Below are 13,830 nucleotides of genomic sequence, written 5' to 3'. Positions count from 1 at the left end.
TGTGGTTTTCGATGTAAAGCTGAGGTCCGACATTTCTGTGTGGTTTCCGAGTGGCGCCAAATGGCCATAGCTATGTATAAACAGCGGCCATTTTTGTGCTGAGTATCCCCTCCTTTGATCCTCACGTATCATCTTCCTGCTTTCAAAATAATAACTGTCTGCACTTTAAGGAAAACAAAAACACATACATCCACTGAAAAGAGTTTGTTGTCATATAGCTATTATCCTTCAAGCCTTCATCCTTTCAGGGGAGGGAGGGAGGGAGGGAGGGAGGGAGCCGTGTACATTCAGTGTCAATGCATCTTAACGGGGCAAAGACAGGAGGACAAACGTGCAAATGACTCGCCGTCTTAATTCACTGATTATGACGGTTTGTGGAAGTAAACCGCTTGAAATCCTATGACACACTTGAGGTTTCTTGTGACGTGTGCTGGTGTGTTAGCCGCCACCGAAGACTTGAACCAACATGGTGAGTTTGATTAGACTCAAATGTGTATTCACAGCATTTCAAAACAACCCCCCCCCCCCCCCCCTCCACACACACACACACACACACACACACACTCCCCAGGCTGCATTGTAACATGTCCTCCCACCGCTGACCATTGATCTCATGCAGCTTAACAGTTTCTTCAGATTGGGGCCACACTTCAGCAGCTACTGGCTTGTACAAAAGACAAAAACTTGCCCTTGATAGTTCTCTGCTGTGGCTTTGAAGGCTTCCTTCACACTGTACATGCTTGCCATGACAACTCAACTTCCCTCGCGGCGCCAGAGGATAAGAGCGATAGAAATTTCTGACAAGGTTCCTCACAATTTCTCACCCAATGTTGCGCTCGACATTGGGGGAAAAAAGCTTTACACTGAAGTAGCTTCCGGTCAGCTCAACTTCAGCCAAATGCACTTGACAGGTCAGGAAATAATAGGTGGAACACATGACTAGTTCCTACAGCACAGGTCTTTTTACGTACAGTTTGACGCCTTCAAAATAGTTACATGTATAAATGATGCACCTTGGGCACTGAAAAATGCTTTCTATTGAAGTGGCCTCCAACCAATCACAAAGTTGGATTGTTGGTCCAACCACCACCAACTTCAGCCAAATGCACTTGACATGTTACAGCTTAGGAAATAGATGAAAGATTCAACATTAGCCCTACTAGTCGTCTGATACTAGTTCCTACAGCAAACTCCTTATGTAGGCTACAGCTTAAAGCCTTAATCCTTAGTCTAAATAAAATGATACAGTTTCAAAGGATGGACATTGGCCATTGAAAAAAATCATTTACATCTAAAGAGCCAGATTCATTGGTCCAGCCATCACCAACTTCAGCCAAATGCACTTGACATGTTAAGGAAATAAAGGATGAAACATAGAAGCCTGATACATGACTAGTTTCTACAGCAGACTCTTTAACGCCTTAAACATAGCTGGAAGTGAGTCTTAACAAAACACCGGGCATTGAAAACTTCAGACTGAAGAGGCTTCCAGTCCATCATAAAGTTGGATGGTTGGTCCAACCATCACAAACTTCAGCCAAATGCACTTGACATGTTCGAGGTCAGGAAATAAAAAATGGAACTAAAAGCCTGATATATGACTTCTTTCTATGACACATTCCTTTATACGTGTAGTTTAAAGCTTTGAAATAGTTCCAAGTAAGTCCAGACAAAAATGATCCAACTTCAAAGGAAATGTAGCTGATGACGGCTACATAGTAACAGGCTACAGCGCGGCGGGACATGTGGGTTGGTTTACACGTTGGTAAGGTTCAGGTTACACCAAAAACAAAAGTATCCAACTAATAAAACAAATACTAAGGAATTAAAGTGAGTGTTTGACGGAACCGCGTAGCTGAAGCTGATAAAAAACAGCAAAACTAAGAGCAAATCGGGAGCTGTAGCCTCGTAGCCCGCTGGGATCTTGTGTAATGCGAACAAGCCCGTTAGGGAAAAGTTTACTAACTTTCTTTTGGAGGCAGTGAAGGCTTTGTAACTTTTCGGGGAAGCCGTTTCGGAATGCACGAGTGTCGGGGTGAAGAGAAGTTTGTCACAAGCTCCGAAGTGAGCCCGAGACATCAACAAAATAACCTGCAAGAGCATGTTTTCCCTGTGAATGAATTCCACAAGATAGGAGCCATCTTGTGACCGCATATGCTTGCAAGCTTAGTACCATCCTCACACAGCACACACACACACATATATACACACACACACACACACACACACACTACATTCAAATCTTGTCAACCCTCCAACCCCTTTGGAAAAAGTTTTGAGAAGGGGCAGCTTGGTCAAATTAAAGCCCCAGTCCCGTAACGTTGCTCGGGACTAAGGCTTGTCATCCCCCCCGTAAGAAAAGGTAGTTTACACATACTTGAACGATCTCCCCCTCCGCGCTGATAGTGGCTCCTGCTTTAGAGAACCGTCCTTGCAAGCCAGTCGTATAAGTAGTATAATCTCCATTTGGACTGGACTCAAACAGAACCACTTCCACAAAGGCAGTATCCTTGGCGAAAACGGTACCCAGAGAAGCGGTGACCACCAAGATCACCAGGACCACCGAGTCGGCTACACGATCTAAGCCTCTCCTTGGTAAAATCATCATCTTGCCGGCTGGATCTGCGCCGATCGGGACATAATTTCATACGGATTAATTAATTGGGTGTTGGTAAATGAAATCGGATCTGTGCGCGCAATGGGCGATGCGTCAAAAGAGCGTAAAAAGAGTCGGAATTGTGCAATAAAAGCTGCGCCCGGACTGAAGCGTGTTTATTTCACCACTGCAAGCCTTGTCAATTACATTGCCTGCAAACGCTCCCTCGCTCTCTCTCTCTCTCTCTCCCTCTCTCTCTCTCTTTCTTTCTCACCCCCCTCCTCCTCCTCTACAAAGCGGATCTCCTTTGATCTCCAAACACGTGATTTTTTTTTTTTTTTTTTTAGTTTTTTTTCTCTCTCTCCCAAAAGGGTTATATCCCCACCCACCAATCTTTCTGACCCTCTCCTTTGCACTCCCCACTCTGAAGTGCCAGCACTCAGTTAAGGAGGCACGACGCGCTCATTGAATAGCAACAGCCGACTCATGTTTAAAAAATCCGAAAGTCGCATGTTTCCATTTGGGTTCATTTAGTTTTATTGGGTTGTTTATCTCGCAGTCGCCACATTTAAAACGCACTTTCCCAACGCTGGGCTGACTTGTGAATTGTTTTCCTAACTATGACTCGTTTTCAACTCTCGTACCACCTTAAAATAAACATTACCCTCTTCAGGACGCTTCATTATTTAACCGGGCTAATTTTTCAATCTGATTCAGATATGTTTACCTCCAGGTTACGATGTCGTAAACAGTTTGCTTGAGCTTGCAACATCTCAGCTTGACAGAGAGAGAGAAAAGTTGGGTTTTATTAGGAGTTTTTTTGTCATGACAGCAAATATAACTTCAGTATCCCAAAGGAGAAAGCTCTATAATATTTCTATAATATTCCTATACTTGCAGTGTCCCTATGGTACTCAATAGTGACTTTATAGTGACATTATGGTAATTTATGGTGCTTTTAATTCCTTTGGTATCACCACAATATTCCTATAATATTCCCTTTATATTCCTTTGGGGACTTTTGCAGTTATATTTAAGAAGCATCCTTCTAAATGGAGTAGGCCTACTTATTTTTTTTCATAAGAGATTTTTCTTTTTTGATCTTCTTCAATTCTCTTTCAAGAGGCATTCTGGCTATGAGTAGTTGTATTGCGCATTAATTAAAGCCAATATATTCTCTCAAGTATAATTGCGCACCAGTCTTTAGACTACCAATCTCCAATTAACTTTTGTCTTTGATCTTTAAAGCAGTTGTCCTCTTTGAGACAGGCTTGACAAGCTAATCATAGATCATTTGGGGCGTTTTACAAACGCTGCCGCTAAATGTTTAGACGTAATTTGACATAATTTCATCTGCAGAAAGTCGTAAAAGGAGCATTTTGAATGGTCCGCTGCAAATCAGACTGCTGAATGGAAAATCACCAGGAAAAACATGCAAATGAAGTTGTAAAAGAAAGACACTTTTTGGTTAATTCACCATACATTTATTGATAAAGATGTAACATGCTGTGGGTATTATGGCCTACATGTCTCTTATAAACAGAGATAATTGTTGATGCAGCTCTTCACCACAGCAGAAAACAATTATCTCTCTGTGAAGAATACAAGAGTCTATTGGGAAAACTGTCATACTGACCAGTTCCTGAACGCATCTTCTGCCCAGTCCCTTCTCTCCACTGTGTGTGACTAAGCACTGTGTGAGTCTGCAGACACCCTGACAGCGCCTGGAGTCCCAATAGCACAGTGTCTTTGGATGGCAAGGAGCATGGACAGAATAGACAAACACAATATCTTTTCATTCCTGCAAAAGCAGGATTTGAATCTGTGTGTGACTCAACAATTCATGAAAAGTGCCCATAGTACCATGCAAATGATGACTGTACTCACATTGTATTGCACTGAATGGAAGCAACTATATGTTACCATGCTATGTGACATCCAGTACATCCTGGATGTTATACTGTTATACTGATGAAACTGGATTTTGTAATATTTACAAATAATATATGAAGTTGAATGATACCACTTTGGAAAGGCCTGTTTTCAATCATTCTTGGTCAAATGTGAAAGCACCAAATTGGCCTCTTGTGAGGAAAACACACTGGTGTTTTTAAGCTCCCAAATGAAGGGTGAGCTCTCCACAGTGATAGATGTCCAAAGCCCAGAAAACAAGGTCTCATCTTGCTGTCAGCTGTGTGGCAGTGTGATTATGAAAACCAACTGTGAGGCCTTTTTAGGTCAAGAATGCAGCCGCCTTTGGAGGAAAGCATGATGGTCAACATGTGTTCGGACTCAAAAGCGGGGGGAAAACAATTCAAAGGAGTTTAGCAGAAACTTAAGAAGTTCTTCAGCGCCTCCAGCATGACAATAATTTACAGATCGCATTGGACGTCATTCTGTTTTATGAATCCTGATCCACACCACATGTGCTCGCTGTCTTCTAACACTCACTCTCTCTCTTTCTCTCTGTCACGCACACACACACACACACACACACAGAAGAAATACATATACATGCATCATTATGATTTTGAATGAATACCGAAGAAATAAGAATCAAATAGGAATCAATGAATGCCTGAGAAAATACAAATCAATTGGCTCATTAAAGGCACAATATGCCAAATCACACATGACAGTGATGCCTGGAAGCATAACGATGCACTGACATGAGATATGTGCTATCAATTTACTAATGGACAATGCCATGTATTATGTCAACAAGTCAACTGTGGTCCAATTACTCATAGGGGCAACTGTTCTTCTTCTATGGCAAGCCTGCCCTCTGCTGGCTGCTGGAAGTTTTCATGCCCACAGACAAATGTTTCTCTACATTATGCTGTTGCTCTGGGGGGAAAAGATACATATAACTGTAATTTTGGCGTTTTCTTTACTTGGTTTGTTTACTTTTCAGATCATTTAAGTGTAGAATGAGTTTAGTGACACTTTAGCCCTTTAAAGCTGTTGCAAACCCCATTGTATGATATCAGAAATAAGCATTATTTTCCTTCCTTCCCGACAAACGTATTAATTTCCCCCCCTGATACGTGGTTTTCGTTCGACAGCAGCTGCGGATCTTCTGCCAACGCTCCGGTCTCTCTCCACACCAGCGTATAAACTCACCCCACCCTGAGAAGAATCAGCTGTCCGCTTGTTTAGGCTGGGAGAGTGCTGAGGATGAGGATGACTCTGAGGGACGATGGCTGTCTTGGCTGTGTGCGTTTCTGTGCCATCCTTCCCCAGGTTTCTCTTTCTAGTTTAACTTGAGTGGGATTCGTAGGCTAAATTCAGATGTTTCATGTGATTTTTAAAAAGTTGCACGGGTCTTTCTGTACCTCTCTTTCTCTCACACATTCTCTCTTCTGCCCCATGTGTTCTGCCTGTGATTTGAAATAAAGTGTCCAGCAGCCCAAGAGACTGGGAGGTTTACTATCAGAGATATAGTGGAAGAAACCCAGCTAACTCAGTTTAACCACCTTTTTATTTGCAGAATAGAGTTTACCAACCTTTTGACAGGGATATAAATCTTTATGAGGTACATTTATGCTATATATCATAGTATTTACTCATCTAAGTTATGAGGATAGGTTGTTCTACGAGGGATAAATGCATAAATCAGTGCTTTTCTGAAAATAAAACAGATTTTTGTTCATGTTGGTGGATGTTTGCCTTATGATGATCATCAGCTGGAGGTCACAGTTTACCCGCCTTTTTATTTACCATTTGCTCTAATGGCATCCTTGATGCTGTTGATGTTATTTGTCTTGTTGTTTCCTCATGTGTGTCCGTCCGGCTTAAGACTGCGCTACTTTCCTGTCTGTTAACATTAGTGTTTTTATTTTTATTTGTTGCATCCTGCAAACGGCTAGCCTTCTTGTCTTGTTCTCCTGTTTGTTTTTTCCCACTAATTCCCCATCAAGAGGCATTTTGCCAGGCTGTCATTGTAAATAAGAATTTGCTCTTAATTAACTTGCCTTGCTGAACAAAGGTTAAATAAATAAAATACCAAAAGGAGGCATTTTGAATGTGTGCGATCCGTCCATCAGCGCAGCACTGTGCGCCGAGCGGGCTCCCAGCCTCTGTGAATTGTCCCTTTGTTGGCATGGTGCTGACGTTATGTTTTAATGAAGAAAGGAGACGATGAGGAAGGGGAGCGTTTACATTCATGGCTCCCAGAAGAGCGCATCACTGCAGCGTATTATTACATAAAGCAATTAGGGGGCCCCACAGCCCCCAGATTATGGGAGATGCTTTCCCCATGATGACACAATATGGTGATGACTATTGACTCCAGCAGGCCCGGCCTGCTCAGAGTATGTTGCATGTTTGTAATGATGTCACTGCAAATCCCAGTGGGAGACTCTCATGAAATGTTCTGCATCGAATTATATGTTGAGCGTACAGAGTGGAACATACCAGCAGTGCTAGTGAGGGAGGGATGGTCGGTGGAGGGTTTCAGCCTTTATAATAATGATAATACATTTTATGTGTGTAGCGCTTTTCCACACAGCTGTGACAAAGCGTTTTACCAAACAAATAAGATAAAATGAATAAATACGATAAAAGAGTACATTAAAAAAGGAATAAAAATGAAAAAGGAGACATACAAAATGATAACAGGGATAAAACAGGACATACAAAATGGAACAATATAAAAAGGCTCCTGTGCAAGTGTGCAAGTGTGTGATGTACGATGCAAAGTATCCTGTAGGTAAGTGAACAGGCATTACCAGTCTTTAGGAGTGTTTTAACAACATTGTGCTACTAAATTTTGCTTAATGACATGTAAATTCTTTTAATAATTGCAGCTGCTAACATTTGTCATATACTGTTTATCAATTTTTCATCATAAAAATATAGAATGAAGTCTAAGGTTCACAGACAGTTGCCTAAAATTTCAAAGATACTGCATCCATTCATTTAGCATGAACTGTAGCTAAATTCTGACAATGATTGTACGGCTATTACTAGAAAAACAAAGTCTACGCTCCAATTTCATCTGATTATTAGACGACAATGAGGCCAAACAGCCATCTGACCATCACAAAGATGTGTGTTGCTCTGCTTGCTGCACACATCTTATATATGATTACTTTTAAAGCAGTTTTATCTGACCAACCTATTCTATTTATGATAGTTTCACTCTCATTTTGATGTTAAATTAGGATTATGTTGGTGCAACTATAATCTGGAGGTCAGTATCTACTTTACAATGGACAAACGATAGCATCACTTTGTTTTCAAGTATTCTCCAATTTTCAAACAGCTCATAACTAAATATTGCAGGCTTTGAAGTTCTAACTATTCAGGGGCCGGGCCCTTTCCTGGTCGGACCGCCCCTCGGATCTGGCTTGAGGGTGAAAGTCGACTTTGAAGTGCAGAACAGACCAGGGGGAGGTATTTCAATAGGCCTCGAGTTCAGTCGAGGAGTAAAGTTGCAGCCGTAAGGGGGGAGGGAGAAAAGGAGAGAGAGAATGAGAGAGGAAAAGGAGAGAGAGAGAGAGAGAGGGAGAGAGAGTCTTTTGAAATGAGGCACCTGTACGTTTGAGGCTTGCAAGAACAGGTATGTTCCCAGGGGTTAGGGGCTTTGGAGAATTCAAAGTCATTTCAGTCAGCTCCGACGCTCATAATCTTTTCTGAGAACTGTGGAGGAAAGGGGGATATGATGTTGATACACTCACACAGGCATGAACACGTTCTCAAAGGACTGGATGGATGGATGGATGGAATCTACACACACACACACACACACACACACACACACACATACAGACACACAGCAGCAGCAGCAAGACAAACTAGTAAGAAAACAAAAAGTGGTTCTTTGGACAAATGAGGCGGGTCACATTGGTCCCAGTGCTACTTGTCAAAATAGAAATCTCATCCAGCAATGAGGCCCGAACATTTTTGCGACCCACTGGGCTGTGAGCAGAGTAGAGGGGATATTTAGGTCATCTTGGATCTACAAAACCTTTGCCAACTCAATATAGCAAAAAAAAAAAGAGGGAAAAAAGGCAGTAGCTGATTTCCTCATCAAGGATCAAAGAGTGAAATTGTGAATGATGTTTGACAGGTGGGGACATGTTGGGAAAGTGGATGAGGAAACAAGACTGGGAACAAGAGAGAGGTGAAGATCCCTCAGGACAGTGTGTGTGTGTGTGTGTGTGTGTGTTGTTTGTATTTGTGTTTAACACCTTCTCCCACTTTACAAATCTCAAGCTGCACTAGGCAAGATTTTTATGGAAAAATCCACAATTATCAGTGTAAATCAAAAAGTGGGGCTGCAACAGAGAATTGACACACTGTAGATTTGCCCTGTTTGCCCAAATTAATTTCTGGTGCTGAATATGATCACTGGCGGGAAATCTTCTTGGTGCACAAGAAGTGACAATGAGTGAAATGCAAAACTTTCTCCTAAACAGTGAGCGAGCCAGACTCACCAACGATGGACCAAAAGATTTGTTTTCACCACCTCCACCCTCACCAGCCAGTAAGAAGAAGAAATTTAGGTCCAAGGAGAGTTAAGTTAACTGACATCAAGTTATATGATTTCTGAGTAATGAAGTCCTTCAAACGTTCAAAAAATGTATCTTTATCTTTATCTCTTCCAAAGTGGGAAGTTGCCTTGTGCAGCTTTGATGTTCTCCCTCCCTCTTTCACACTCATCGATTGTTCTCTGTCTTTCTATTTTGCTCTTTCTCTCCCTCAGTCTTTCTCATCTTCATTCATCCTCCCTCTCCCTCTCTCCAACTCCCCTTCCCTCTCTTTGATGGTCCACCATATACCCAAGCCTCCCATACTGTAGCCTCTATTGCTTTTGACTGCAGGCGCCGATCATCACTCTGAGGAGGAAAACAGTGCGTCAGAGCAGAGAGGCCGACAAACCGACCGACCCTCAAAATCATAAACAACGGGTCTAAAATCAAAAGCTGGTCTGCATATCACTCAACTGTCTTCTGGCTGGTCTCAATGAGAGCAGCGTGGCTTTGCGTGAGAGGACATGTTGACATAGTATAACCCCATTTTGCCACATGTGCCACCCAGTGGTTGGCACGGCAGTAGGGGAGGGGGGGGGGGGGGGGGGGGGGGTTCAGATGGATGACTGGGAAACTGGTCTGGGAGAGAAACATGGTTCAGCGTGACTGAAAACAGATCGTCCTCCCTGGGCCTCTTTGAGGTCCGAGACTTATTTTGTTTTCTGCTGACTCTGTGGTGATGCACACATGCTCACAGGCACAAACTGCTAACTCATGTCTGCAGACACACTCACACTCACACACACACTCACACACACTCTCTGGCTGTGGTGACGCCAGCGTTTGATCCAGTGGAAGAAGACATCAAAGGGACTTCAGTTCAAACTAGTAGCCCGTAGACACTAATTCAATTTCCCTCGAGAATCAGATCTTCGCACAGAGCAGTATCTGATAGATCTGTTATTTTAACGAATTATCACGAGAAGTTCACCAGATTTGGAGCTGGGATCAGGCCCAAAATATTCAAATACTGCAAGACAAAAACTATTTTGCTGTTTGATGCCCTAGAACAGCGGTTCTCAACGTGGGGTCCGGGGACCACCAGGGATCCTTGACGGGGTTCCAGGGGGTCCCCAGAAAATTGCTGAATTGTTAAACTTCATTATTTCATTTACAAGAAGTTAACACAATTAGAGAATGTAGAAGAATGACTGTTTTGGTCATAGTGTCACTGTTATCTCTCTACCTACAATACAGATAGTCATGGAATACAAATACAATACAAATATTATCAGATTTGGGTTTGAGAGACAAAATCTCATCAAATGGGGGTCCGTGGCTCTAATGTGGGCTAAATTAGGGTCCTTGATATGAAAAAGGTTGAGAATCACTGCCCCTGAACACTGATATTTATGATATCATTAAGAACAATTATGTGCAGCACAAAAAATATAGCGTGCTTCTCATATAGCCAATTTGCCACCAAGGTACACAATTGCGAGACACTTTTGTCCAATACTAGACATCATTTAAATCCCTTATCCCTTTACTTTCCCTGTACTCTGCTAACTCCACAATAGGTTGGTGTGTGCATATTTGCCAACACCGAGTTGTGAAAATAAGGGAGATTTTACCTACTGAAAAGTTTAAAAAGTCCAATTAATGCTGAACCCCTAAATAAGGAAGACTCCCAGGAAATAAGGGAGTGTAGGAAACTATGCATGTGTAGTTTGCCTTGCACCAGAAACAGAATGGGCCAACTTTTAAGGGTAAAGCAGAATAGCAAAGATATTATGACCATCCAGGTAATATCCAGTCACTATTGAATTCAGTTTGAATTCACCGCTAGATCCTTTTACAGAGTTAAGTTAATATCGCTTGCTGAACTGCTGTTGTGGTCTGTTTCGAGAGCGAAGCTTCATCCGGCCCTTTAACCCATGATGGTTGGTGCGGTGCTGTTTCTAAAGTGCTTATCCGGTTGTTTCAAGCCACCAGGGTCAGCTGCCTCATGACTCTCTGATCGTTGGAATAATGCATTTTCTGAACTACTGAGGGGGCGTTTCAGGTCGGACCGGCCAGTATGTTGAAAGTGTTGGTGAAATTACTGGGTGAGATGTGATAAACCGAAGTGAAGGTGCAGTGTCAGTTACTGTTACTCGGTTTAGAAGCATAAGGGATATTTACACAAATCCTGCGTATTAGTAAAGGAACATGAGCTTTCTACTTAAGTATATTGTCAAACTGTAATACCACATGCAGATCTGGGATGACAGCAGCTTAACTTGTTGGACACAGAAAAGACATTCTACAGTTGTCCAGTGTGAGGCAGCATTGAGATGCTAGTAATGCAGCATTTTCCCACTAGTTTGAATGTGAAAGTTTTCTATGAATTTAAATATGTTATTCCTGTGATCCAGGAGTCCAAAGTATTTGTGAATATAAACAACTCTTTTCCCAGTGCTAGAAACCAGACAACAAAGACTCTAGTCTGTGTTGTCACGCCTACATAACTATACACTCCTACATAACTATACACTCCTACATAACTATACACATTTTATTAAATAACACTTGACAGACAAGAGAGTGGAGTATACCAGAGAATCACAACTGTTTTCACTGAATACTTTTTCTATTCATTTTGAAAGTTTGTCTGCAATAAACATCAATTCAAACCAATGAGGGATTGTTTTTAGTGTAATCTGCTATTAGAGGCACCAGAGGGCAGTAGGAGACATAACTTCTGCGTGGGTAGTGCATGCCGGACTTAAAGGATCAGTGGGAGACCGGGTGGAAGAAGAAGTCAGATTAGTGTCTTAAAACACTCTTACTTTAATACCCAACTCTTTATCACACATATCTGAGTTTGCCATTCAAAAGAGGAAGAGATTATGACCGTTACAGTGTGAAGAAAGATGCAGGTCATGCTGAATGGGAGATAAAAGTGGGTTTCAACATTTTGGGGCTGGACATCTTCCCTCTTGCCACTGTGTTGCATCAGATCAATGTTGCATCAGAGCAGAGATCTGATGATGTGTCCAAGTGATGATTTGAAGGCCAAATATGATGCCTTCCTTCATTGTTTTATGAACACACATACTGATTGAATGCTGAATGTGTATTTGCAGAGTGATATAGCCTATTGCCTGTCGTATATTTTGCTCTGCCGCTTTGCACCGTGTGTCAGGTCGTCTTGTAACTGCACCATGTGCGTCCGCATGTGTTGTGCTACTGTATAAGATCAGCATGCCTCTTCTCCAATACTACCAAGTCAAATTCCTGTACTTGACAGATAAAGTGAGTTCTGAATTCTGTGATTTTGCAGTATGTTTTAGTCCTGTGTATGCGCATGTGTATGTAGAATATAGGAGAAACATTACATATTCTGTATTGTGTTGACAATTTTCAAATCCACGTTTCACGGGAATGAAACCATTACTGTGGCTTTGCTTTAAACTAGTATCATATTGTTCCTAAAGTGAGCAACAGTCCGCAGCCCTGCATCAACACACACAGTATTTGTGTTAAGACCACATATTCAAAGGTTTAGTGACCTTCAGATCACCACGACAGCATCAGCAGGTTATTATGGGCTGCCTACAGGATCTTGCCCTCCTGTATCTGAATATTACGGTGCTGCTGCTGGCAAACGATGTTGTTGTTGTTGTTTTGGAGGCAGACAGCACAGTGAGAGCAGAGTAAATGTGGCCCACCAAACAAAAAGAGCGCTACATCAGCTCTCTGTACTAACAAAGCGTGGCTTATCTGGGCTGACAAAGTGCTTGCAGAGACCCCAAGACAATTACGGAGAGCACTGACAATAAGCACTGTTCCACTGGGTGGATTTAGGTCGATTTACACAGCAAGATGTATTTGGCTCGGTTGTCTACCTCTTTTCCCATGGTGGCTCTTAGTTAACGGCAGCAATGTCATTTTGTGCAGAAACTATATGACGGATGCTAAGGGCTTTGTTGGTAATTTGATTACATTTGGAACAGAGGATTCATCAACAGCATGTGACGCAGTGAAGTGCGTGTTATCTGATCTGAGAGCCACTCCTGTCTGCCTTCTGTATTACTCCCTGCTTCTGAGATATGAAATATTGACTATATGAAGTATAGACTCTATCGCATTAAAAACATGATGTTGAACGCCATGTTTTTAATGCAGTAGAGTCTATATTTTTCTACTGCACCTAACGTTCTTGTTCTCTTTACTCTCTGCTTCAACGGAGAATCTATATGCAAAGTGGTGGACGCCTTATCTCTAGCATTGGCTGGGGCGCACACACACACACACCTACACACCTACACACACACACACACATATATGCTGATATGCACACATACACAAAGAGAGAGATAAAGAGCCAACTGATCTTAGAGCTATGAAAGAGCTGAATGAGTTCCTGCAGCATTATGCCTCCTTCAGCATCACTCAGGATAAAGCTCATTGCATTCACATTGACTGTGCTGCTTTTGCACAGCTGCAAACCTCGCTCTTGCCACTCACTTACTGGCTTTCTTACTTACACACCTACACAACTCTGAGATTTAAAGAAGATTTAAAAAAAAAAAATGGACCTGACATCTAAAAAGACCAGAGAAAAAGAGCAAGAACAAATTTGGACATCGATGACAGATGTGGAAAAAATACGGGGAGCTGGAACAGACAAGAGAGAAGAAACAGGAAAGAAAAGGAGAGTTAACCCAATGAAAGACAGACAGGAGAGAGCGTGATATGCAGAGACTGAAATAA

The 13,830-nt window shown here is 42.1% G+C and overlaps 1 protein-coding gene across 2 annotated transcripts in view; it reads right to left on the bottom strand.

Annotated features, from left to right (window-relative positions):
- znrf3 (zinc and ring finger 3) overlaps positions 1 to 2,746 on the bottom strand; it is a 70,115-nt gene extending 67,369 nt beyond the window's left edge. For both annotated transcript variants that reach the window (XM_071897700.2, XM_071897699.2), the window contains exon 1: positions 2,378 to 2,746. In XM_071897700.2, coding sequence (XP_071753801.1) covers positions 2,378 to 2,608 — 231 coding nt within the window. In that variant the 5' untranslated portion in view covers positions 2,609 to 2,746. The remainder of the gene's footprint in view (positions 1 to 2,377) is intronic.
- Between the last annotated feature and the right edge of the window lie 11,084 nt (positions 2,747 to 13,830).

This window comes from Centroberyx gerrardi, chromosome 8 (assembly GCF_048128805.1).
Source record: "Centroberyx gerrardi isolate f3 chromosome 8, fCenGer3.hap1.cur.20231027, whole genome shotgun sequence".
NCBI classification, from domain to species: domain Eukaryota; kingdom Metazoa; phylum Chordata; class Actinopteri; order Beryciformes; family Berycidae; genus Centroberyx; species Centroberyx gerrardi.
This window is presented reverse-complemented; position numbering and strand designations above follow the sequence as displayed.